General features: G+C 47.0%; 1 protein-coding gene across 1 annotated transcript; it reads left to right on the top strand.

Moving 5' to 3' along the window:
• The first annotated feature begins 23 nt into the window (after positions 1 to 23).
• Positions 24 to 22,845, top strand: LOC144607908 (protein polyglycylase TTLL10-like). Its single transcript, XM_078425036.1, has 13 exons — positions 24 to 155; positions 756 to 800; positions 3,753 to 3,822; positions 7,694 to 7,847; positions 9,753 to 9,871; positions 11,916 to 12,033; positions 13,715 to 13,803; positions 15,601 to 15,772; positions 17,335 to 17,506; positions 18,246 to 18,386; positions 19,456 to 19,572; positions 22,129 to 22,222; positions 22,352 to 22,845. The coding sequence occupies exons 1-13, from the start codon at positions 24 to 26 to the stop codon at positions 22,843 to 22,845; spliced, it is 1,917 nt and encodes a 638-aa protein (XP_078281162.1).
• Positions 22,846 to 27,778: the final 4,933 nt, after the last annotated feature.

Below are 27,778 nucleotides of genomic sequence, written 5' to 3'. Positions count from 1 at the left end.
GGGGCACCCAGACTGATGATGCCATGGCTTTGACTCCAGATACAAATTACTATTCCAACTCTGGAGAATTCCGGAACCACTTCTTTCGCAGTCTACTGCTCCTCCCCAATGTCAAGGAGCGCCAAAGATCATCAGGTTGGTGCCAGTTAGCGAGTGTACCAGGAACCTGGTCTCCCCCTAAGTCAGTGCCAGTGGGATCCTTCCACCCTCGGCACCCAGAGCAGCACTACTGTCAGTGGGTGCTTGGTGGGCAGCATCGTTTGGATGGGCTGAAGGGCCTGCTTCATGACCTACATCTCCAGGCTCTGGCACTGTAACTTGGTCACACACAAGCCCAGATCTTCCCTGGCAGTGCAGAGTGTGTGCCATCCTTCACCTTTTCCTCGCCGAGTCACTTCCATTATTACAGGGTTTACGTGGTTTAGTTTTAGTTTAGAGATACAGCGCAGAAACAGGCCCTTCGGCCCACCAAGTCCGCGCCAACCAGCAATCCCCGCACACTAACACTATCCTACCTGTCCTAGGGACAATATTTTACATTTCTACCAAGCCAATTAGCCTACAAACCTTTGGAGTGTGGGAGGAAACCGGAGCTTCCCGGAGAAAAGCCACGGGGAAGACATACAAACTCCGTACAGACAGCACCAGTCGTCAGGATCAAACCCGGGTCTCTAACACTGTAAGGCAGCAACTCTACCGCTGCACAACCGTGCAGCCCTGATGCTTGAGTCACTGATGTTACTCACTCATGCCAGGAGTCTGCAGCTGCTATCTCATCTCCACAGGTTTCTGAGCTGAAAGTAAGGCAACCCTCCATTAACCCCTCCTCCATTAAGTTCTCCTCCATAAACCTTTCCACCATGAACCATTCAGAACATAGAAAAACCATGTCCATACCAACCATTGTGCTTACCTATACGAGTACCATTTACCCACATTTGGTCCAGAGCCCTCTATTCCTTGGGAGTCCAAGTACTTGTCTAGAAGCTTTGAAGTGTAGTGAGTGTCCTTGCGTTCACCACCCCATCAGGCAGAACATTCAAAATGTCAACTAGTCTCTGTGTATGAAAACACCCCCTCAGATCCCCTGCAATTCATCTACCTCTCATACCTGGTCCCTCTTCTTTTAGAAAATCCCAATATCGGAAAAAGATTCTTACTTCTAACCAATCTGTACCCTCATCAGAGAGAGTTAGATATAACTCAGGGATAACGGAATCAAGGAATATGGGGAAAAAGCAGGAACAGGGTACTGGTTCTGGATGATCAGCCATGATCATATTGAATAGCGGTGCCTGCTCAAAGGGCCGAATGGCTTACTCCTGCACCTACTTTCTATGTTTCTATAACTTTGTAATCATCTATCGCGTCACCCCTCAACCTCCTCCAAACAAACCCAGCCTAATTGGCCTCTCCTTGAAACTGAAATGTACCAATCCAGGCAACATGGCGGTGAATCTGATCTGCACACTCTCCAGAGCAGTCACATCTTTGCATAGTCTGTTGAGCAGAAGTACATACCGTTCCCCCAGCCAGCCATCGTTGTAAAATGCCTCCTGGCGCTTGTGTAGGGAGGACCTGCTGATGCAGTTACTGGCTTAATCCAAAGATAGACACAAAATGCTGGAGTAAGTAGGGCGGCACAGTAGCCCAGTGGTAGAGTTGCTGGCTTACAGCGCCAGAGACCCGGGTTCGATCCTGACTACGGGTGCTGTCTGTACAGAGTTTGTATGTTCTCCCCAAGACCTGCGTGGGTTTTCTCCAGGTGCTCTGGTTTCCTCCCACACTCCAAAGACGTACAAGTTTGTAGACTAATTGGCTTGGTAAAATTGGTAAAATTGTCAATTGTCCCGAGTGTGTGTAAGATAGCGTTAGCATGCAGGGATCACTGGATGGCGTGGACTCGGTGGGCCGAAGGGCCTGTTTCCGTGCTGTTCTCTAAACTAAACTAAACTAAACTCAGCGAGTCAGGCAGCATCTCTGGAGAAAAGGAATAGGTGATGTTTCGGGTCGATGTTTCGGGTCGAGACCCTTCTTCAAGTTACTCCAGCATCTTGTCTCTATCTTAGCTCTTGTATTCTGTGGTAATGATGGCAAACGTTCCATATGCCTCCTTCACAGCCTGTTGCCATTCACAGGGGTCTCTGGATTTGTAACCCAAGGTTCCACAGTCCAATAATCCCTAGGGTCCCATCATTTACTCCTTATGGCTCTGCCTGATTCGTCACCTCAGTCTCCCTCTAATCCTCTTTAAATCGCCACCATCTCACCTTATATTCTGCTCCAGAACATCTCTTTGTGTAAGAAGGAACTGCAAATGCTGGTTTAAACCAAAGATAGACACAAAAAGCTGGAGTAATTCAACGGGACAGGCAGCATCTCTGGAGAGAAGGAATGGGTGACGGGTCGAGACTAGGGTTGCCAACTGTCCCGTATTAACCGGGACATCCCGTATTTTGGGCTAAATTGGTTTGTCCCGTATGGGACCGCCCTTGTCTCGTATTAGGCCCGGGGGGCACTGAAGGGCCGGACACTGTAGGCCCTGACATTGTAGGCCCCGATGCTGTAGGTCCCGACAGTTGAGGTCCCGACACTCTAGGTTTCCGACATTTTAGTTCCAGACAGTCTAGGTCCAGAGGCCCAGGCGCCACCTACCGGACGTTGCATAGCAACCCGCCTCCCGGCCGCCATTGGTGGACCGGGAGCACGTGGCCGTTGGCTGGGTGAGGTCATGTGGGGCGCGGGGCGGTGACGTCACCTTGTCCCGTATTTGGGAGTGAGATAGTTGGCACCCCTAGTCGAGGCCTTTCTTCAGAAAATCTATTTGTTGCTCAGTATCAAACTTTGTTTGATGACCCTACTGTTGAGTGTCTCATGGTTAGAGAAATGCTGTGGAGATGGAATCTGGTGCTGTGGTGGAGAGGTCTCGTGGAATGGATTGTTTCCCTCAGCTGCAGAGGTTAGACGTGGATACAATTAAGACTTTTAAAATGATGGAGCATTTTGTGTGATGGGAAGAAACTGCTCCCTCTGGTGGGGGAGTACAAAAAGGCAACTCCTCTCAGAAGACAGTGGGAAAGAGAACTCTTCAGTCAATGGAAAGTGTCAGCTGAGATTGTTGGATTGTTGTTAGACGAGAGTATTTTGGAAGCTGGAATTATTGATGCTGGGTGAAATGCTCCTGATCCTATTGAACCAAAATCAGGCTTGAGGGATGGATCATCTTCCATCTATTTGGCAATGCTTTCTTGTTGCCCTGTGCCCAGTCTAAGAGGGAACAAAGTCATGCCTGATTCTGGCAGGAACCTGCTGAGTGAATTTAACGAGGGTCCCAGAAGTGGACCCTGAATTTCTCACGGGTGCAATGTTCTACTTGAAGCCTCCACTCATTGCACAGTGATGCAGCGGCAAAGTTGCTGCCTTACAGCGTCAGAGACCCGGGTTCAATCCTGACTACAGATGCTGTCTGTGTGGAGTTTGCACACCCTTTCTGTGACCGCGTGGGTTTTCTCCGGGTGCCTCGGTTTCCTCCCACATTCCAAAGACGACCAGGTTTATAGGTTAATTGACTTATGTAAATTGTCCCTAGTGTTTAGGATAGAACTAGTGTATGGGCGATTGCTGGTTGATGGGCCAAAGGGATGTATCTCTCAACTAAACTAACCCAAATTCATAGTCAAACAGCTCGGAAATAGACCCCCAAGCCCAACATGTCAATTCCGACAAAGTTGCCTACCTGTGCTCATTTATAGCTGTTGGCCCCAGATGTAGAGGCTTCTAACATCAGGTTTGGGGATTCTGAGCTCAACAAAGAACAATGGGGTTAGTTCCACCCGAACTTGCCAGTGGCTCCACTAAGCAAAATGCACAACAGCAAACTTCAGATTTACAATCCTTCCTCACAAACTCAAATCTCTCCCACCAAAGGGGACAAGAGAAACAGGAACACCATCACTTGCAGATTCCCCTCTAGTCCACACACCCTCTGGGTTTGAAAATGCATCAACTTCCCTTCATCATTCGTAGACCTGAATCCTCAATCTCTGTTCCCACGGAGCTGTGGAGCATCTTCACGAGAGAACTGCAACTCACCACAATCTTCCCTGGGAATATTAGGAATGGACACAGGATGCTTGTCAGTGGGCCTCAGAGCTTGGAAATGATTTTATTTGTAAATGCTGCCTTGATGTGAAATCTAGTTATTCTCACCCAACTCTTGAAGCTTAGCTCTTTGGTCCCAGGTTGTGATGATGTCTGGAAATGAAAGTCCTGGTGAAACCAAACTGAGTATTAAAGCATTTACAGTATAAGATGGAGAAAGAGGGGAGAGAACACTAAGGGGGGCCTTTTCATCTCTGCTGTTACACTCGGTCTAGTCACGAGTGGGCTGAGAGATACAGCTTGTTAACATGAGTCCACACCGACCATTGATCAGCCATTCGCACACTAGTTCTCTGTTATCCCCCTTTTGCATCCACTCCCTACAGACTAGGGGTAATTTACACAGGCCAATTACCCTTGAAACCCACGCATTTTTGGGATGTGGGAAGAAACCAGAGCACTGGGAGGAAACCCACGCGGTCACAGGGAGAACGTGCAAACTCCACACAGTCAGAATTAAAGCCTGGTCTCTTGTGCTGTGGGGCAGCAGCTCTACCAGCTGCACCGCTAGTGCTGCCTTAATGATCCTTCTGCAGAATCTGGTGCCCACTTCACAAAGACCTGTCCTCCTGCAACAACCATACTCACAGCCTGAGGAGGAAATGGGCAGAATACAAATGAACTTGCAACCAGTCAAGTCAAGTCGGTTTATTGTCATCAGAACAAGTACAGATGTACAAACACATGAACATCTTGCTTGCAGCAACATCCCAGGCACATAGACCCAAACAACAGACAAATACTAATGTGTAGGGAGGAACTGCAGATATTGGCTTACAATGAAGATAGACACAAAATGCTGGGGTAACTCAGCGGGTCAGGCAGCATCTCTGGAGAAAAGGTATAGGTGACGGTCTTAAGAAGGGTTCCGACCCGAAACGTCACCTATTCTTTAGACAAACATAAATCATACATAATACTGTACAAGGCAGTGAAATGGAAAAAGACTGCAAAAACAAGGCATTAGGGAAAAACACTATTAGAAAACAAGTCCACGGTCGTGCAAGAGGTGATCGGTAGTTTTCCATTGTTGAGGTAGGATTAGGGTTGTGCAGGTTGGTTCAAGAGCCTGATAGTTGTATGAAGTACTGTTCCTAAACATGGTGGTGTGCGTCCTCAGGCTTCTGTTTCTCTTGCCCAATAGTAGCAATGAAAAGAGGGCATGGGCTTTTCCTTGGGGATCCCTGATGAGGATCATTCATTCAAACCATTTCAATAAGTGGATATAAGTGCTACCAGGAGATAGTCATTGAGGTAGGTCACTCTTGGGTAGAATCACCCATAGTACGATAGATGTCTTTTTGAACCATGTGGAAACAGACCGCAGAAGCAAGAGCTGGAAGATGTCCTTAAATGCTCCAGCCGGTTGGTCCACACAGGTCTTTGGCATTGGCTAGATATGCTATCTGGGCCAGAGGCTTTGCATGGATTCACCCTGTTAAAGGTTATTCTGACATCGGCCGCAGAGACTGAGAAAACAGGTTCATCAGTAGTTGTGGAGGCTCATGTAGGTGTGTCACTGTTCTCCCCTTTAAAAGGTGCGTAAGAGACATTGAGACCATCGGGAGTGATGTGCCATTGCCACTGATGCCACCTGGTGTCGTCATGTAAGAGGAGATCGTGCGCAAGGCTAAATCTAACATTGCCCCGGCCATTCCCATCTTCCAGCTTTGTAGCCACGCAAACATCTGCCATTATATCTGAGTTTACATGAAATTCCTCATGTCCCCGTCCCTCCCACCCCCACCCCTATTGTGTTTGCTAACCCACACACAGATCCCATTGATCTCATTTTTTTGACCCCTCCATGTCACCAGCCTGTTTCTGCCAAACCTTCCAAACCCATGAAAACACGTGCTCCTCCAAATCTGGCCTCTTGTTTGTTGTTGATTAACTTGCTCTTGCCATTGTTTGCTTTGCCTCAGTTCCCATGTTCCTTCCCCAAGCCTCCACTGAAGTTCCTGGACGTTATTACCGATAAATGGGCTAGAGAGGCAGTGGTTATTGCAGGGTACAGAAACATTGCATCATTGACTTGCTGGTAATTCCTGCATCTAATGCATTAAGTTATTGTGACATGCACCTAGGTACACTAAAATTTAATTTTTGCATGCAACTCAATCTTACTATACATAAGCACCATCATAGATGTGTACAAAAGTGAAAAGATAATCGATTACATCAAGACAGTACACAAGAGTCACTACGTTTCTGGTGCCATCAAGTTTCAAGATTCAAAAAGGTGTAGGGTCTTACCTTGGCCTTAAAGGCCTGTTGTTCTGTTGGCGGCTCTGGTTCTGTGTTTCAGGGGTGGGCCTGGCCTGGCAATGTTGTCGATGTTCTCCACCGCTACTCCGCCACTCCCTGCCGCTGCGGGCAATGACCGATCCACGCGCTCGGCCTCTGTGGGTTCTCTGGCAGCACCCGATCCAATCGATCCACAGGCTGTTGTAGGACCTCCAACGGCCCATTCCATCAACACATTCGACCAACAGTGGTGAAGCCGTCCATGCCTGCTGGCTGCCCCCCTGGGATGCAATGCTGTCATCGGGATTAAGCACAAAACACCTGCCAAAGTCTCCACATAATGCTTGCAATATGTAAAACCAACTAAAATTTGATCAATGGTTTTAAAAGAAATAAAAACTGTAAATAAATCATTCAAAACACTTAGCAAAATTGTCTCACCATGGTCACTCCCACTTCTCCCCTCTCCTTTCAGGCAAGAGGTACAAAAATGTGAAAATGCACACCTCCAGATTCAGGGACAATTTCTTCCCAGCTGTTCATGGCCAACTGAACCATTCTAACAACTACTAGAGAATAGTCCTGAGCTGCGAGCTATCTCATTAGAGGCCCGGAGACTATCTTTAAACAGACTTTACTGGACTTTATCTTGCTCTCGCCGAATCTGGGACCGAGATTCCCAAAGTACGCACTGGGAATACGGGAGATTTGAATCCTAACGTGGAATCGAACATCAGAGCAAAGATCAGGAGACCATTGTCACAGTTCTGACCGCATATTTGGGTCATCCCCATTTACACCGACGCTGCCTCCTGCAGGGAGGGGTAGATCAATGAATTGTAACCGGACTGATGACATTAGCCTGCATCTTCCAGCCCATTAGTTCTGCTTGTTTTGCATTTGTCTGAAACCAATTGCTTCCTCCAGGTTTAGTTTAGTCTGAAGAAGGGTTCTCGACCCGAAACGTCACCCATTCCTTCTCTCCGGGGATGCTGCCTGTCCCGCTGAGTTACTCCAGCATTTTGTGCCTACCTTTAGTTTACAGGTGATCTGTTTGAATCGTGGATGGCTGCTGCTTTTATTGTGAACTGTTGCCCCACCTGATGACTCCCAGTACAGATTAAAGTCCCAATGTTAGAAGAATAGAGAATGAGGAGGGTGGAGGGGTGGGGGGGGGGGGGGAGGTGGTTGGAATTTCTGGGAGGGTTTGGTTCCTGATAATCATGGCTAACACTTCTCTCTTGTTTGCCTTGGAACTGCTGCACCCCACCGACACCAACCACAGTTCAACACACTGAGAGCTCCCACACAACATCCAGCATCACTGACCACAAACCAACAGACTGCGCTGGTTTCAAGACCTACAGGCACCGGAGACTAGAGGACTTCAAGGAATACGGGCCGTTCTATTACGCCGGAGGTTCAAATGGAGCAGATATGTACGTACATCAAGTTACTGAGACCAAACTAGCAGCTTCTAAAAGGCACGTGGACAGATATGTGGATAAGAAGGATTTAGAGGGCAACGTGCCAAATAGAACTTTTAGCCCAATATGCCCGCTTGATTGGCATGGACAAGGTGGGCCAAATGGCCTGTTTCCCTGCTGTACAGCTCTATGCCTCTGAATGCTAATGCTCAGATCCCAGGACCTGCAACCTTGGGGCATGGCACTGGTTGCAGGGAGAGGGAATGCAGAAGGTTCTGATCTTCCAAAATTCCCAGGAAGCGTCCAGGCAGATTGGAAAATCCCAAATATAATGCCCTTTTCAAAAGAAGGTCCGAGAGGTGGAAAAAGGGAACCACAGGTCAGTTATCCTGACGTGTGTAGTCAGGAAAATGCTGCAATCTGTTACTTTGCAAGTACATTGTGAAAATCACAATATAATTATCAAGGGATATGGAAAAAGTAGTGTTGTCCGATTTCCAGAGGCCAGTCAATACCAGAGGCATCTGGTCATAGAGTCATAATGTGATACAGTGTGAAAACAGGCCCTTCGGCGCAACTCCACTCCGACAAACATGTCCCAGCTACACTAGTCCCACCTGCCCCAGTTTGGCCTGTATCCCTCCAAACCTGTCCTATCCATGTACCTGTCTAACTGTTTCTTAAATGTTGGGATAGTCCCTGCCTCCACTACCTCCTCTGGTACATTGTTCCATACCCCCACCACCCTTTGTGTGAAAAAGATAACCCTCAGATTCCTATTAAATCTTTTCCCCTTCACCTTGAACCCATGTCCTCTGGTCCTCAATTCGCCTACTCTGAGCAAGAGACTCTGTGCATCTACCCAATCTATTCCTCTCATGATTTTATACACCTCTGTAAGATCACCATTGATCCTCCTGCGCTCCAAGGATCATTCCCCTGCGCTCTAAGGTATTCAGGGTAACACCTTGACATTGATGGATAATTAGTTAAAGAGCAGAAAACAGCAAAGGGAGATAAAGGGTAATTTTATCGACGATTTAGATGAAAGGACAGAGGGTACTATGTGCGTTTGATGATCATGCAAAGATACCATCAAGACAGGGCAGATGCAGGGTGTTGACACAGCCAAAACTCACACAACCTCATTGCCTGATGATTCATGCCCATTTAAGATGGAGTCCCAAGTATCCCTAGGATACTTCAAGCAAATCCTGGCAATTGACAGGTGGATACAGGTTTGGGGGGTGTTCATTTGCAGATGGATGGAGTAAGTGACAAAGGCCACAGGTGAAATGGAGACAAAAGAGTGTCGGATAAGGTGAGAAGAGAACTGAAATGTCAAGCCAGAGAGAGGGGAAAGGGTGGTAGGGGAAAGAACATCAAAGGAGATATGGGGCTAGAGGACAGGAGATGAGCATACGGAGGGGAAAGGGGAAGGATGACTGAGGGGGTAGGAGATAGTGGGAGAGATGGGTGCATACCAGGTTAGACGAGGTGTAGGGGGCTATTACTTGAAATTGGAGAATTTATTGTTCATAACATTGGGTTGTAAGCGACCCAGGCAGAATATGAGGTGCTGTTTCTCCAGTTTTGTATGGCCTCACTCTGGCAATGGAGGAGGCCAAGTGCAGAAAGGTCAGTATGGAAATGGGCAGAGGAATAACAATGGAATGATCAGTGATGACCAAGCAAGATCTGGGATGATCTGGGATATCTCTGACAATCCCAGTTTTTTTTCCCAAGAGGTTATAGAATCTCATCCATGCTGACATGGAAAATGTGATTGAGACATTAGAAGAAGGTTTGCAGAGTCTGGGAGTGGAAGCTAGACACTGCCTTTGATTCTGTATGGGGTAAGTTGTGTTTGTCTCATGAAAGTCCGGATGAAAGTCCAGCTGTCTCTCTTTGATGCAGCGTTGCCCACTACTGCGAGTTCAAGGGTTGGAAGAGAATCTTCGACAATAACCGGGGCGACTACTTTCTCAAATGGTCAGAGTACAAAATGCCTATCAACTACCTAAACTTCCGCGCAGGTAAGAATAGAATCAGCCAGCACAGCTCAAGAGCTAGTGGAGACGAGGCACTAACTGGACTGGAGAGGGATGAAAGTAGATTTAGGAGTGTAGCAGATTATCATAATACCATATTTATCAAAGATTACATAGACACAATTAAACTAAAGTCAAAAACTCACAACACCTAATGGATCGTCTGTGCAATTTATTATTAAAATTACCCCCAAATTTATAATTTCTATTTGAAAACTCTCATATTTCATTGACTCAGTGACTTTGGTTAAAAATGAAGCTTTATCTTCTTTGGGTATGCAAACTTGAACTTAACGGTTGTAATTTGTGTATGGCCCTTTTAGCATTTCAAGGAACTATGCACTAGATCTCTTGGCTTCTCTGTTCATCAACTTTCCTTAGCACCTTCCCATTCACTGTCTAACCCTGATTTCTCTTGCACTTGTTGGGATTAAATATCATCTGCTAACACTCCACCCAATTCCATCCGATCTCTATCCTGCTGCAGTCTTAGACATCCTTCGCACTATCCATAACACCAACTACGGAGGATCACAGATATGAGGAGAGACTAGATAGGCTTTTCTTTCCATGGAGCGGAGAAGGGGCGGCACGGTAGCGCAGCGGTAGAGTTGCTGCTTTACAGCGAATGCAGCGCCGGAGACTCAGGTTTGATCCTGACTACGGGTGCTGTACTGTAAGGAGTTTGTACGTTCTCCCCGTGACCTGCGTGGGTTTTCTCCGAGATCTTCGGTTTCCTCCCACACTCCAAAGACGTACAGGTATGTAGGTTAATTGGCTGGGTAAATGTAAAAATTGTCCCTAGTGGGTGTAGGATAGTGTTAATGTGCGGGGATCGCTGGGCGGCACGGACTTGGTGGGCCGAAAAGGCCTGTTTCCGGCTGTATATATATGATATGATATGATATGATAAGGCTAAAGATAAAATTGTGAAGGTCATAGAAAGGGCAGATAGTGATATCTATTTCCACAGCGGCAAGTTGTGTAGGAAAATAACTGCAGAGGCTGGTACAAATAGAAGGTATCACAAAATGCTGGAGTAACGCAGCAGGTCAGGCAGCATCTAGGAGAGAGGGAATGGGTGACGTTTCGGGTCGAGACCCTTCTTCAGTCTGAAGAAGGGTCTCGACCCGAAACGTCACCCATTCCCTCTCTCCTAGATGCTGCCTGACCTGCTGAGTGACTCCAGCATTTCGTGATCCCTTCTATATCCAGAGCAGTCATGTCCCCTAGTATCATTTAAAATGGAGAAGTTTTAGAAAGATCGGGGAACTGAGTGTCTTGGGGAAACACACAAAGGGGAGTTGGAGCCAGCATAGATCAGCCATGATCACATTAAATGGCAGGTTTGTGGGGCCAAGTCTCGCTCCTAGTTCCTTGAGTGTTTGCTGCTGTGAATACTGTGATGACCATCACCGGTGGAAAGTGAAATATAAACTGTGATACTGTGATACTGGCGAATCTCGGCATCTCGACATTATCTCGGCGGCACGGTAGCGCAGCGGTAGAGTTGCTGCTTTACAGTGAATGCAGCGCCGGAGACTCAGGTTCGATCCTGACTACGGGTGCTGCACTGTAAGGAGTTTGTACGTTCTCCCCGTGACCTGCGTGGGTTTTCTCCGAGATCTTCGGTTTCCTCCCACACTCCAAAGACGTACAGGTATGTAGGTTAATTGGCTGGGTAAAATGTAAAAATTGTCCCTAGTGGGTGTAGGATAGTGTTAATGTGCGGGGATCGCTGGGCGGCACGGACTTGGTGGGCCGAAAAGGCCTGTTTCCGGCTGTATATATATGATATGATATGATTATTCACTCACAAGTGTTCCAACGAGCACCAAACGCAGAAAAAGTATAGGGAGCAAATAAGGACATAAGATTGGAACGAGAAAGAAAGGGGGGAGTTTAATGAACCAAACATCTGAGATTTTTCATGAACTGCTGAAGTAATGTCAGTGAGTTCTGGGCCCGTGTACACTCCAACAGTCTTCCTGCTCACATTCTTTTCCGTTGGGTTCTCTCATTCTGACAGGCAAACAGCTCTTAAACCAGATCCCAAACAACAGGATTCTGACCACCAAAGGAGGTCTCTGCACTTCCCTCAAGGAGTACGAGAGAATAGTCATTAAGTATTCAAAAGGCACTCAAAAGTATTCACAGTGAGTATTATTTTTCGTTGGTTTGTATCCCAATCAGCAAAACAACACACCAAGTGTGTCCGAACTAATGCTTTGAACAACTGCTACATAAAGTCATGTCATAAGATCAAAAGGGATAGGAGTAGAATTAGGCAATTCGACCTATCAAATCTACTCCGCCATTCAATCATGGCTGATCTATCTATCCCTCCAAACCCCTTTCTGCTGCCCTCTCCCCATAACCTCTGACACCTGTACTAATCAAGAATCTATCTATCTCTGCCTTAAAAATATCCACTGACTTGGCCTCCACAATCTTCTGGCAAAAAATTCCAAAGATTCACCACCCTCTGACTAAAGAAATTTCTCCTCATTTCCTTCCTAAACGAACATCTTTAATTCTGAGGCTATGACCTCCAGTCCTAGACTATCCCACTTGTGGAAACATCCTCTCCACATCTACTCCATCCAAGCCTTTCACCATTCTGTAAGTTTCAATGAGGTCCCCCCTCATTTTTCTAAACTCCAGCGAGTACAGGCCCAGTGCCAGCATTCAACATGACACTGTGACTCATACTTAATGCCCCAGTCTATGACAGCAAGCATAGCAGATGTCTTCTTCACTACATTATCCATCTGTTTGGCCCTTTGAGAGGACTATGGACTTGCACCCCAAGGTCTTCTATACATGGTGCTCCTCAGATCCCTGCCATTTACTCTATGCATCATTACTTAAGTCAAGTAGTGGTGCATAGAGTGCACAACCAAAGTGCATAACCTTACCCTTATCTGAATTCAATCTAATCTGCCATCACTCTATCCATCTTTCGAGCTGATTTATGTCTCCTGTTTCATCAGACAATCTTTTTCACTATCTATGACTCAACCAATTTTCATGTTGTTTGCAAATTTATTAATCATAACCCCCACATTCCCAGATGTAGATACAAGGAACTGCAGATGCTGGTTTATAAAAAAGACACAGAGTGCTGGAGTAACTCAGACAGTCAGGCAATATCTCTGGAGAACATAGAGAGATAATGTTTCAGGTTGGGACCCTTCCCCACCCAGTCTGAAGAAGAGTCCCAACCCAAAAGGTCACCTCTCCATGTTCTCTGGAGATGCTGCCTGACCTGCTGAGTTACTCCAGCACTTTGTCTTTTTTCCTCTTGGATTCTCATCCAAGTTATATAAGTGTATATAAATCACCACTAAAAAAGCTCCCTGCATCGATTCCTGTGGAATACTATTGTGATGTATACATGCAACAATATGGTAAAGCTGCGTGTGATGTATACATCACATTTTTATTTTTTCCAGTTTTCCCATTAGAGAAACAACCCTTCCCCATTACCCACTGTTTCCAATAATTAAGCCAACTTTGGATCCAGTTCACCAACACACTTCACGTTTCACCAACACACAGCACTGTGCTGCACTATTCTGCTGAAGCCTACCATGCGGTACCTAATCAAAAGCCTTGCAAAAGTCCATGTGAACCATGTCAATCACTCTGCTTTCATCAAATCTTTTCATCATCACCTCAGAAGAACTCAACATTGTGGAGTAATTTATTGTACTGGGGATTAAGTGCTGTTCCTCACGACGTAATCCCACCCCCAGCGTTCTGGAGGCTTTCTGTCTGATGTGGCTATCTAGGCACTGGGGCTGACTCTGTTCTTCTATCCCCCAGTAAGGTCATCAGATTGGACGAGTTTTTCCCTGCGTCTTACCGCTTGGATGTGAAAAGTGAGCGCCAGGCGTTTTTTGATGTCTTCAAAGGTAAACTCTTTCTTCCTCCCAAAATGTTCTCCCATGTTTAATATTCTGATTATTCCACCCTTTCCTTCTTCACTGCCTTGTCTACCTTCAACTACTTTCATGGGAACAATGTATTTGTATGCCATGATCTCTCTGATCAACACAGTTCCCAGGGCCCTGCTCTTGCACAAGGCATAACTTCACATTTACGAGTTAAAATTCATATCCCCTTCCCTTGCCAGTTGATCTATATCCTGTTGTGAACTGAGATTACTTCACTTTCCACAATACCACCAATTTTGGTGGCATCTGCAAACATATTAATCGTCCCCCTACATTCTCCTCCAAATTATTTATATATACAGGTCCAGCCCAGGTTAGAAAAGAGCTCCATTCTGAAGAAATGTTCAAAACTTGAACAATTCCTAAGTCAGAATACAGCCATCTAGCAATAGATTTAAATAAAACACAGGCCAACAAAGGGTAATGTGTGGTTGAACCACACCCTGAATAACAAGGAACTGCGGATGTTGGGTTACCAAAGAAAGACACAAAATGCTGGAGTCACTCACCGGGTCAGGCAGCATCTGTGGAGAACATGAATAGGTGACGTTTCAGGTCAGGACCCATCTACAGACTGAAGGGTCCCTACCCAAAACATAATACCTTTCCATGTTCTCTAGAGACGCTGCCTGACCCACTGAGTTGCTCCAGCATTTTGTGTCCATCAACATCCTTTGTTAGCCAGGATTCCCTCATCCTGCCCGCCTTACCCTCCACCCTGCAGGTACAGAGTTAGCTAGCATGTGGAAGGCTTTCAAAAATAAGATAGGCAGAGTTCTGGGCCAGAAACATGCTGTCTCCTATCTCAAGTGCCAGCTGGCCCTTGCAAATCAACCTTTGCAAGTACCTGACGCTTTTGAAATTAGCCATGACACAATTTAAGACTTCAACTTGAGGACCAGTCCAATCTTTTACCATTGAAACTAATAGAATTACGGTCATTGATCCTGGGTCTCTGGCGCTGTAAGGCAACAACTCTGATGCTGTGCCACCATGTATGGAAGATACATTGATGGAACCCAATCTGCAGCTAAATGACCACCAGTGCAATGGAAGAATAGCAAAATGAACATAAACAGAGTGCCGAATCTAGACTTTGGTTAAAGTCATAGAGTCATTCTCATTAGTTCTGTGCATTCCCACTTGTGCATTAACCTGATGGTGGGCTTCTGGAACGTGGACAATGTTACCAGCTCCTTCCTGATTTATCTAACATCAAATGTCCTACTAACCTGTGACCCTAACAACAACACCCGCCTCCTGCCCGCTCTCATCATACATCAGCGAACGTCTACCTCAGCCCTTCTATGGAGCATCACCTTTTGATTGTCAGAGGTTAATGCCCTGGTCTGAGTGTTGGCAGAGACTGAGCAAATGTTGTTTCTAAGAGCGCGTCTGGAAGTTGAATGCCGACAGCATCTATGCCTTCTGCATTAGAACAAGTTTCCATCATCTATGTCCCCTTGTTGCACATCTGTTAAGTATCTTCTCTTTGTCCTTTCTAGTGATCAGCTTGTTCTGATCACTTTGGCTTTTGTAAACGTGAGGCAAGAGAGCAAAGTCATTTGTCTCCCATCCCATAGCCGTTCTCCCATCGCCTCCAGTGACCCAGCGTGCCAGGGTCAGTGCCTGTATTTGGCCAAGCCGTGCCGGGATTCTTTAGGAAAAGTCAGTCTCGACCAGAACTGGGGTCGTCCATAGACATGTCGCCCCTGGTTGCACAGTTTTGTTTCTGCTTCTCATCCTTTCTCACAGACGGGCAGATTTGGATTTGTAAACCTTCCAACTTACAAGAGGGTCGAGGAATCTTCCTCCTGAGGTGCCGGAGTGACGTGAATGTGCTGCGTGCAAAGCTGGAGAATATGGAGGACAACCCATTGACAAAGCCGGCTCAGTACAATTCCATCTTCCACAGAGTGGTGCAGAGGTAACAAAAGGGCAACACCAATGACTCAACGATGACGTTTCTAAACCTTCCATCCACACATATTCTCTGAACCATGACCTCCTGTAGCAACCTTCAATTCCATTCAACTTGAGATCTCATTGCCTCACCCTCTCACCTCCGATACCTCACCCTGTCCCTCAAACCCGTTCCTCATCCTCCCTTAACCCTCCATCCCTCTACCCGTCTCTCACCTTCTCCCACCCTTCGTCAGTTTCCCCATCCTTCATTCTTCCATCTCTCACCTCCCATCCCTGACCTTCCATCCCTCACCCTCTGTCCCTCAACCCCCCATCCCTCACCCCGTCACTCTCCCTCCATCCTTCATCGTTACTCTCCCCATCCCTCACCACTCTACCCTTCACCTCCCATCCCTCAACTTCCAGCCCTCACTCACCGTCACCACCCATCTGACAACCTCTCTCCCTCAATCCCCTATCCACCCCCCATCTCAACCCCATCCCTCAATCCTCATCCCTCACTTCTTTAACCCCACCCTTCCATCCCTCAATTCCCCATCCCTCCCCACCCCCCCCCCCCCCCATCCCTTACCTCTTACCCTTCACCTCCCATCCCTCAATACTCATGCCTCACCCTCCCCACCATCACCGCCCCTCTATCACCTCTCATCCTGCCTCTTTCCAATGATACTGGAAAGTTAACAATCTAAGCTCTTCACTTGCCCTCACACACTGATGCTGGCAGGATGCTCCTGGTCTCAGAGATGGAACAGCAAAGGCTGTACGTTGCATTGACAAATTCCCTTTTATCCCCTCGTTCCTCCCCTCCCATCCCCATCCTCCTCCACCTCCATCCCTTCCTCTGGCTTTACATATTTTACTCTTCTTTCATTATCTAATGTCCTTTTGTCTCCTTTTCACCTCTAGCATTTGCCACTCACTTCACCCATGTGCAATCTTCCCCCTCCCACTCTCCCCTACCTGCACCTGTATCCACCTATCAGTTACCAGTTTTTTTCCCACCCCCAGGGAGGAAGGACTTGTTATATGAGGAGAGATTAGACAATCTGGGACTGTACCATACAGAGTTCAAAAGAATAAGTGATTATACTGAAACAAATTCTTAAGGAACTTGTCAAAGTAGATGCAGGGATGGTTTTACCGTAGCCAGGAGGTCTGAAAGCAAGGAGGGTGAGGGTTCGTAGACTCAAATTCAGGGCAGAATTAGAAGGAAATTCTTTACCCAGACAGAGATGGATAACTTTTGGACATTGGAAATCGGGGGATATGGGTTCAGTGCAGAAAAGGTGGAGCTGAGGTTAAAGACGACTCTTGATTTTATAGAATGAAGCTTGAGGGGCCAAATGGTCTCCTCCACTTCCTATTGCCACTGCCCTGATATAACGTGGCCCTTGCAACCCCTTGAGGTACAGTTCTCAGGGCAGCGTTGAGCACGTAGTCTCCACAGAAAATGGCATCTATTTCTGCCTCAGGAAAGCAGGATTGATTCAAGGTGGCAGAGTTGTCATGTTAGAAACACAGGGAATGAACCCAATTAGATGCCTGTACGTTTCACTCAATCAGATACATCGCTCGGCCCCTGCTGCTGGATGGCAGGAAGTTTGACGTCCGCTCCTACTTCCTCATCGCCTGCACCTCGCCTTACATGGCCTTCTTTCACCATGGTTACGCCAAGTCAACGTGCAACGTCTACAATCCCTCTTCTGATGATCTGACAAGTCATTTAACAAATCAGGTGAATTGAACGTGGGTCGAGAGCGGTCTCATTCCTCTCCCCGAAACTCGACGGGAAGTGTCACCAGGGTGATCAGGTCTCTCCCCAGTCTCGCATCAGAGGTGGCGACCAGAGGGCCAGCCTGGTTGGGAGTCTGGCATCAAGAACCTCGGGCAAATGGGTAAGCCACCTCCCACCCACCCCCAAAGTGGCACAGACAAGCCCCATTCGACCCACAGTTTGGAGACCCCAGTGAGATAGAGTCATAGAGTCATGCAGCATGGAAAACAGGCCCTTCAGCCCAACTTGCCCATGCTGACCAAAGATGCCCCATCTACATTAGTCCCACCTGCCCACGTTTGGACCATATCCCCCTAAACCCTGGGCTGATTCTCTATATTTCCTCTTCACTGCCAAAGAACAAGACCCTGGGTTGTTTTGTTGGTTTGTTTGAAAAGCTTGAAATAAGCAGTTCCTCCAGGAGCCACGAAGATTGCTGCTTGCTCCCCTTGTTTCTATTTCAAAACAATTCCAGGTTTGGGACAGACAAATGCTTTACTAGGCCCAGACTCCTGGGGAGGTCGGGAACTAGTGGGTCAATGCTGGGATGCCCTGAACTCAGTGATCCCAGTCTCCCTGCTCCCAAACCGAACATGGGTGTCAGATGTTCATCCTCTTGAGGTTGACATCAGGTTCAGAAAGCTACTCTGCCTCACCGTCACAGTCTGTTAACTACACCTCTGACCTTTCCCACCTACAGTTCATCCAACGAAAGAACCCCAGGTACAGTGAGATGAAGGAGGACACAATCTGGTCCATGGAACACCTAAACGACTACATCAATGAGAAGTACATGAAAGCAAAACGACTCCCCAAGGACTGGGTGTTCACTGTCTTTGCAGTGAGTGTATTGTGGTTGTCATCAGGACTTAGGTTTAGGCTTTAGATTTTAAGTTTATTATAGTTGCAAGTACAGTATTACCAAGTTACCAAGCTACCAAGGTACTGTAAGAAAATAACTGCAGATGCTGGTACAAATCGAAGGTATTTATTTCACAAAATGCTGGAGTAACTCAGCAGGTCAGGCAGCATCTCAGGAGAGAAGGAATGGGTGACGTTTCGGGTCGAGACCCTTCTTCAGTCTGAAACGTCACCCATTCCTTCTCTCCTGAGATGCTGCCTGCCCTGCTGAGTTACCCCAGCATTTTGTGAAAAAAAGTTACCAAGGTACATTGAGAAGCATAGGTTTGTATGCTCTCCCAACAGATCAGATGTACTATCCATAAATACTCCCAAGTACAGTGGATAAAGGGAAAGATACAGAGTGCAGAATGTAGTTATAAGGTCATAAGGCCAGAAGTGATAGGAGAATCATGCCATTCGGCCCATCAAGCATACTCTGCCATGCAATCATGGCTGATCTGTCAGACAGCATGTTTCATTTTTTTCCTTAGTACCTAATCAGATATACAGCACTTTGGTCAACGTGGGTTGTTTTTAAATGTGCTATACAAATAAAATTGACTTGACTTGACTTGACTTGACGTATACAGGTCCTTCGGCCCAACTTACTCATGCAGACCAAGATGCCTCGTCTACGCTAGTCTTACCTGCCTATATCCCTCTAAATCTTCCCTATCCATGTACCTGTCCAAATGCCTGTAAATGCTGTTATAGTACCTGCCTCAACTACCTCCTCTGGCAGCTCGTTCCATATGCCCACCACCCTCCGTTGAAAAAAAGGCCCCTCAGGCCTACATTATGGAGAGAGGGGGAGATGGGGAGGACAAGGGAGGGAGGGATGGGGAGGAGAAAGGATGGAGAGATGGAGAAGACAAGGGAGGGGGGGATAGGGAGAGGAGGGAGGGATTGGGAGGGCAAGGGGATGTCTGTGTTGGGAAATATCAGGGGTGTCCATTTATTAACATTTATTTTAAAATGTGACTGAGAACTTTAACCTTTTCCAACAGAAGCAAATGCAAGAGATCATGGCATTTTGCTTAAATAGTGCCAAGAACAAACTGGAATCCAAACTGGGCTTCTTTGACCTCATGGGCTGTGATTTTATTATTGATCACAACTTCAAGGTGATTATAATTCTCATTCTCTTCCATTTTGGATTTTGCTTCAATGCATTCATTGGAAATGTTATTCAACGGTGAAGATACAGAATGCCTATCCTCAGAGAACAACAGGGACTTGAAGATTCTTACATTCGATTGTTGTTGCCTATAAGAAAAGCCGCATTGCAAACAATTACCCAAACATTACTCAGTCTGAGACAGAGGGATATAGTTCCAAGTTTAACTCTCAGGGCTCAATTAAGCCAGGGTTCACTCTGGAAGTTCAAGCCCATGTTTTGCCATTGTGTGTTCCAGCAGTTGATAATTTAAACAAAAGCCTCCCTCAACTTGAGAGCCAGAGATCCAATCAGCTATTCCATCACCAGGTGTGATTCAGTCATTCAATTGTTTGTGGGATCTTGCTATGCTCATGTTGGCTACCATGCTTGACCACTGTGCCCATCAAAACTAACCCCACTTGCCTGCATTAATTCCACATCCCTCTCTACCCTGCTCATTCGAGACTCTTAAATAAGGGGGGGCACAGTGGCGCAGCGGTAGAGCTGCTGCCTGACAGCCAGAGACCCGGGTTCAATCCTGATTATGGGTGCTGTCTGTACGGAGTTTGTACGTTCTCGCTGTGACCATGTGGGTTTTCTCTGACTGCTCCGGTTTCCTCCCACATTCCAAAGACGTGCAGGTTTGTAGGTTAATTGACTTCTGCAAATTGTTCCAAGGTTGTGAGATAGAACCAGTGTATTGGTGATCGTTGGGTTGCGCGGACTCGGTGGGCCGAAGGGCATGTCTCCACACTGTATCTCGAGACTAGACTTGTCCGGATGCCTTTGAAACGTAGTTACAGTTCCTGCCTCCACCACTTCCCCTCACAGCTCTGATACAATCATTGTATTTAAGTAGTGTGTGGACAGACATTAAATAGGCACAGCATAGAAGGATGTGGTTCAAATGCAGTTACTCGGGATGGGTGTAGACGGAAAAAGTGATCGACATGAAAGTTGTGGGCCGAAGGGTCGGTTTCTGTGCTATCCAACTCAATGCACTGTGAACACAAAGGACACAAGGGAACCCAAAGGTGGGTACCTACACAAAGGACAACCTATCCTTCCCGTGCGGAGAATGTTGGGCGAGAACCAGGCAGAGAGCTCCTGAGAGAGGCAGCCTGACTAAAAACAAGGGGGTTGCTTGGGTGCTTGGGAGAGGATCTGGAGAGAAGGACGAGGAGGTGGGGACAATGTTGATGAACAGAAAGGCAGATGCTTGGGACAAGAGGCAGCTCCCAATGATCAATGGTGAAGTTGGGGAGGAGGTGGGGACTCAGCTGAGGAGATCTAGTTCTGTTATTAATACAGCAGCCTTGCCAGTTAATCAGCAAGGGCTGGGTCGCGTGATCAGGGACCACAGCCTCGGAGTGTTGGAGGTTCGTAGGTGAGAGTCATGGAGTCGTAGAGTACTGCACAGAAACATGCCCTTCAGTCCATCATGCCCAAGCCAACGCAATTGGCATACTGGGGTAGTCCCATTTGCCTGCACTTACCCATAGCCCTTCCTGCCCATAGATCTGTCCAGATGTCTGCTAAAGGGGGTGGTGGAAGCCTGAGGAAGGGTCAGAGGGCAGCCTCCTGGGTCGGGGTGCCCAGTGTTGGCCTATGACTGACTGAAGGAGGAGATTCTCCTGCGGGACATGGTTTCTCCCAAGAGGCCTGTGTACAGAGCGCGCTGCTCCTTATTGAGCGCTGTTCAGATATGCATGGTGGGGCTACTGTACAAAGCCAGGCTCTTCACAACCCACAACCCAGTGGATCTGGTCTCCACTCAGCAACTTCATAAAGCAGGGGACGTGTCCATAATATGATAGAGGTAAAAAACTGCAGTTGCTGGTTAATACACATAAAGACACAAAGTGCTGCATTAACTCAGCAGGTGATGTGGGTCAAGACCCTTCTTCAAATGTCCATAGTTTCTATTTGTGATTTATTTTTCATAGAAGTTGAAGCACAAAGCCTCAAGCCATTCTAACTGCCAGGGAAATATCCCATTTGTGGGATCATCCATAGCAAGCTTTTGCTGAATCTCTTCACCTTCAGCTTTGCAGCCAGAAAGTCAGCCATTTCCACCTGTGGTCTGACCTTGTTCCTATTCACAGCACATAGTTTACCTGTCCTGCGGTGACTGAAAGGCGAGCCCGCGGGTGGTTTACTATTGGCAGCACAGTGACGCAGATGGTAGAGCATCACAGCGTCAGATTCTTCATTCCCAATGTTACAGAGAACTTCGGTTTGATCCTGCTGTCTGTGTGGAGTTTGCACGTTCTGCCTGTGACCGCATGGATTTCCTCCAAGTGCTTCGTTCTCCTCCCGCATTCCAAAGACATGCAGGTTTGCAAGTAAATTGGCATCTGTAAAATTGCCCCTATGGTGTAGAAAGTGGATAAGAAAGTGGGTAACATTAAAACTAGTATGAACGGGTGATTAAAGATCAGTGTGGACTCGGGAAGCTGAAGGGCCTGTTCCAATGCTGTATCTCTAAACTAAACCGGCTACGTGTCTGATCTGTTTGCAGGTCTGGTTATTGGAGATGAATGCCAACCCATCCCTACAGAGGCACTGTACTGTTCTGAGAACACTCATACCTCCGTTAGTGTACGAAACTCTCGGTAAGATGGCCCTCATTTACATTGTTACAGTGGTGGGATCAAGCAAAACCAATGAACTGTTGCAAATGATACAAGGCATAATCAAAAAAACAAGTTGTAAGTCAAACTTTTTCCTCTCTTGATTTTTAGATTTAGTCATTGAGATATTCAAAAAGACCACTGAGGGTTTATTGAATTTGCCGCTTGAGTCACAAAGACAGTTTGTTCTAATCTACAACGGCTGCAATCGGGGTGCAGCTTCGAAACCTATGAAAGATGACAAGATTTCGCTAATGCTTCTGAAACAGCCTTCCCAGCCAAAACGTGTGGTCACCAAGAAGCCCGTAAGGAAACAGGAAATGTTCAGGTCACTATCGGATCATGCTGCTGTTGAAAAGGACTCGTTTCAGAAAGCCACCTCCCTGGTGACCTGCAGCCAAATGCCCGTCTTGGCCCAAATCCGAAACATGTGCTGCATTAGACCCACGGTTCGCCCCATGGTGCTTGACAGCCACTCATACTCAAAGCAATGGAGCCAACTGCGCTGCAGCGTTGCCAAAGCGCTGATGAGCACCGTGCCATTTGTTCCTCCGTTCAGCAGCAGAAAGTGCGCGGAAGTCCATGAAATGAGTAGATATCTGTAGAGCAACCTGCCCCTCAAGTAGAGATCAGCTTGGCACTCCCTCAAATCCCCAAAAACCATGCGGAATGAAGGAGTGGAAGATCAGAGTGAAGTAATGTGTGCAGTTTATTCTCATCTCGAGAACAAGGAGCAGAATTACTTATTATAGGGAAAGCTGCAGATTCACAATCAAGTTGCCGATTGGCAAAGAGAGAACGCATGATAACATCTGTATGGTTAATTCATCTTGTCAAAGTAAAATCTGTCCCATTCACAGTGTCACCTGCCCATTCTCTGACATTATTCGTTTCTGTACACTATGACTCAGTCCAAGCACAATAATCCAACAAATTACCCTTTCCTTCACTTAGTTTAGAGATACAGAACGGAAACAGGCCCTTCGGCTCACCGAGTCCGCGCCAACCAGAGGTCCCCGTCCGCTAACGGGGCGGCACGGTGGCTCAGCAGCAGGGTTGCTACTTCACAGCGCTGCAAGCGCCAGAGACCCGGGTTCGATCCCGACTACAGGTGCTTGGCTGTATGGAGTTTGTACGTTCTCCCTGTGACCGTGTGGGTTTTCTCCGAGATCTTCGGTTTCCTCCCACACTCCAAAGACGTACAGGTTTATAGGTGAATTGGCTTGGTGTAAATGTAAATTGTCCCTCGTGTGTGTAGGACAGTGTTAATGTGTGGGGATCGCTGGTTGGCACGAACTCGATGGGCCGAAGTGCCTGTTTGAGAGAACAAAAAAACTCTGTACAGACAGCACCCGTAGTCAGGATCAATGCCGGGTCTCTGGCTCTGTAAGGCAGCCACTCTACTGCTGCACCACTGTGCTGCCCTAACATCGGAAAGCATCATATTTTATGAATAATTCATTGATTTCCCACATGATTCTCTCACCAGAGAATGATCCTCTCCTGGAACATCTCTCTCTGTGTCCGTTTCCATTCCTGTAATCTCAGTATCTTTCTCTTCGTTTGTCTTCCAATCACAGACTCTAAATGCAGCAAACCTGGAAATAATGATGTGGAAACATGTGACTAAAGGTGTTGCAATTTGGGAAGTCAAACCAGAACAAACCTTCCATGGAGAATGGTAGGGCCGAGGCAATGCTGTAGAGCAAAGGGATCTAGGAGCACAGATACATCGTTCTCTAAATGTGGCGTCACACGTAGATAGAGTGGTGAAGGCAGCTTTTGGCATGCTGGCCTTCATCAGTCTGGGAACTGAGTACAGAAACAAGGAACTACACATGTTAGTTTAGAAAAAAAAGACGCTATGTGCTGCAGGTCAGGCAACATCTTTGGGAAACATGGAGAGGTGACTTTTTGGTCACGAGCTGCCTGAGGAAGTAGTTGAGGCGATAACAAAATTTAAAAGGCATTTGGACAGGCGCATGGATAGCAAAGCTTTATAGGGATATATATGGGCCAAACATGGGCAAATTGCTTAGATTGGGCATCGTGGTCAGCACAGATGAGTTGGGCCGAAGGACTGGTTTCTTATGTGACTCCATGACTAAAGAGCATATTACTGCTTTATGTTTGTATGTTCGCAGCTGCCCTCTCTGCCTCCCAGCGACTCTGCATGGCTCCGGTCATCGTGCTGTCACCTCAAGACCGACTCTGCTCAGCTGGAACCAGGCCCTGGCTCAGACACAAGCTCGTCCCAGGAAGCAGTGGAGACAAGCATCGTACAGGTGATGAAAATGAATTCAGAATGTAGCAGCTCCAGGAGCAAAATCAGATCGGTAATGCATGGGATGCATCAGGTGCATGTCAGGCAACATCATTGAAAGGAAAGTTAGTGTTCCAAGTCCGCGGACATCATTTGAACTGGTTTATTTCCACAACTGCTGCCAGACCTGCTATTTCCAGCCTATTTCTGTTTTTAATTCAGATCTCCAGGAGTAAACCAACTCCTAGTCTCTTTCCCTCCCTCTAGCTCGAGAAGGTACAGAAATGATTCTCAAACATATTGCCAGGACTGGAGGGCTTGAATTAGGAGAGCCTGTATTGAGAGGCTGCAAATGCTTTCACTGGAGCGTTGGAGACTGAGAGGTGACCTTATAGAGGTCCATAAAATCTTGCAGGGCATAGAAACAATAGATAGTCACAGTCTTTTATCCAGGGTATGGAGAGGGGAGTCTAAAACTAGAGGGCACGTTCTTCACACAGAGGGAGGTAGGTGTTCAGATCTCCAGGAGCAGGGAAGTCTGACTAGGGGTTCCTGGCCACATTAATATGATCTTTCCAATATGGAAGTAAATGCTTCATTTCAACTTCAAGTTACTTCATAGACATTCTGGGGAGACTGATACAGTATAAATAAAAGCAATTTATACTGGAATGTTGTCCAAAAATAGTTAAATAGTTCACTGGAAAAACATATCTTTTGCCCCTTCTCTAATTGAGGTAGATCCTGGAGGTTTAAGACTTGTGTCCACTCCGTCACTCTGAAGATGGACGTTGGCTGTGGATGAATCTTTTTCACTCTGCAGACAGAGGCCGCGTGAGCTGACATGGTCTCCTGTCGTGCAGGATGTTCTGCACAGAGCGAGCACACACACAATGACGCAGGCACCACTGCCTCACACATTCCAACCACACACAGACAGCCTGGCCACAGACATCAAGTGATAACAAGCACAAGCTGCCTTCCCTCCCACCTTCTCCTTTCCTATCCCTTCCCCCACAATACCGTCTCCCCATATCTCTGTCCCCGACTCTCATGCTCCAATCCACTCCCTCGGTCTATCTCCCTGCTTCTAACTAGAGGGTGGAAAAGATTCTCAACTATGTTGCCAGGATTGGAGGGCGTAAGTTAGTTGACTGCACAGCTGGGAATGTTTTCACTGGAGCGATGGAGACTAAGAGGTGACCTTACAGAGGTCTATAAAACCTTGCAGTGCATAGATATGGTAGATGGTCACAATATTTTTTTCCAGGGTAGGAGGATCTGAAACTATAGGGCTCGGGATAAGTTTCTGTGCAGTATTACTGTGACTCAATGACTCCATTAACATTATTGGCCAGATGATCGAGTGACATTCATGGAGTCAGCTCGACAGGGATGCAGATGACAGGGGGATGGGGGTTCGAATCGGGAGAGGTACAGGTGTTACAGAGCTCTCTCTCTTCTGATTTGATGAGGGTCAGAACTGACTATCATGGGAAAAGGCAGATTAGGGAAATGGTCAAGAGCATGTGGACATGGTCGGGCGTAGATGTGCTGAACCATCCCACAGGTTGTGTGAGAAACGAGAAGCATTCAAGGTCTGCAAGGCAAGCTTCACCACGAGGAGAATGCTGCAGCTTCAAAGCAAGAAGATCCAGGGAAGACCTGAGCAAACCACGCCCAGTATTTGATTCTCTGGCAGTGGTTTGCAGAAATGTAAATCTACCGACAGTGTTGCTGGGTAGAAAAGGAGATGTATGGGGCAAGTTGTTTTACACAGAGGGTGGTGGGTGCCTGGAACGCATTGCCAGGGGTGGTGGGGGACGCATTTACGGTAGTGGCATTTAAGAGGCTTTTGGATAGGTACATGGATATGCAGGGAATGGGGAGATATGGATCATGTGCAGGCAGATAAGAGATGGTCTTGGCATCATGATCAGCACAGACATTGTGGGCCAAATGGTCTGTGCCTGAGCTGTGCTGTTCTATATAATATAATATTGCTGCTTTATCCCTATTACCTCATCTGTCTGTGAATGGCTCCTGTCCCATCCAATTTCTGAAATGACACACAGCATGGAGTTGTGGAGTGCCTGTGGGATTCTGGGGGAGATGACGAGTTGCGCTTGGACCTATTGGAATCAGTGCTTCCTCCAGTAGAGCTGACGGAAAAGTGAACATTTTGAAATAGAACTCAATAGTATTGGTGTTTTCACACTGAAATAGGGGAACTTTGAGCTTATTTTTGACTTGCTCAATTCTCACTCTTTTCTGTAATTGGAAATGGCAACACTGGCTGCTGGTGACACTTTCAGAGCTCCGCCCCATCCTTGCAGCCAGGAAGTGTCCTAATGTGGAGCTAAACTGTGGCGTTCCAGTCATACTCCCACTTGCCTTTCACCTGGCACCTACTCATCTCTTTATCTGTCATTCCCTCCGAGGCTCATTGGGAACAGATGTCTTTAGCTTCAAGAGTAAAGTTGGGATGCTGTGAGATTCAATAGCATAGACGCAAAATGCTGGAGTAACTCAGCGGGACAGGCAGCATCTCTGGAGAGAAGGAATGGGCGATGTTTCGGGTTGAGACCCTTCTCTGAAGAAAGGTCTATCTTCGATTTAAACCAGCATCTGCAGTTCTTTCCTACACGTTCAATAAAATGATGGCTGACTGATTGTAATCTCAATTCCGCATTCCTATCTACCCCTGGTATCTTTTCACCCCCATCCCATCAAGAATCCACGGCTGCCGTAAAACTATTCAGAGACTCTCTCCCACCACTTTTGGGGGAAAAGACATTCGGAGAGAAATCATCTCATGTGCTGAGGAGTTGTGAAAGGAATTGGACATTATCCAATGTAGGGCATCCCCTCCTCTGACCTTCTGAGGGAAGCCAGGTCATCAGATCCAGGAGGAATTCCTGCACCAATGTCCTAGGCTGGGACTCATGCTCCCGCACAAACGCAGGAAATCTAGGGAAGCTATGGGCAGAATCACCCTTGATGCTAATTGAATTCCATTTTAATGTTTACCATATTACCTGCTCATCAGGGAAGAGGAAGAGGTGAAAGGCCAAAGTTTAAAGGAGATTGTTTAGTTTAGTGATACAGCGCAGAAGCAGGCTCTTCAGCCCACCGAGTACGTGCAAACCAGCGGTCATCCCACACTCTAGCACTATCCTACACACAAGGGACAATTTACAAACTTTTCCAAAGCCAATTAACCTACAAACCTGTACGTCTTTGCAGTGTGGGAGGAAACCGGAGCACCGGGAGAA

Source organism: Rhinoraja longicauda, chromosome 30, assembly GCF_053455715.1.
Source record: "Rhinoraja longicauda isolate Sanriku21f chromosome 30, sRhiLon1.1, whole genome shotgun sequence".
In the NCBI taxonomy this organism is placed as follows: Eukaryota; Metazoa; Chordata; class Chondrichthyes; order Rajiformes; family Arhynchobatidae; genus Rhinoraja; species Rhinoraja longicauda.
The sequence above is the reverse complement of the archived record's forward strand: the minus strand, read 5'-3'. Positions and strand labels throughout refer to the sequence as shown.

What these genes read in the sequence shown, in the direction of transcription:
- LOC144607908 (XM_078425036.1), top strand. Translation starts at nt 24, where the DNA reads ATGGCTTTGACTCCAGATACAAATTACTATTCCAACTCTGGAGAATTC. An exon ending in TATTCAAAAGGCACTCAAAA is followed by an intron (nt 12,034 to 13,714) that starts GTATTCACAGTG and finishes TCTATCCCCCAG; the next exon opens with TAAGGTCATCAGATTGGACG. An exon ending in CAAGTCATTTAACAAATCAG is followed by an intron (nt 17,507 to 18,245) that starts GTGAATTGAACG and finishes TCCCACCTACAG; the next exon opens with TTCATCCAACGAAAGAACCC.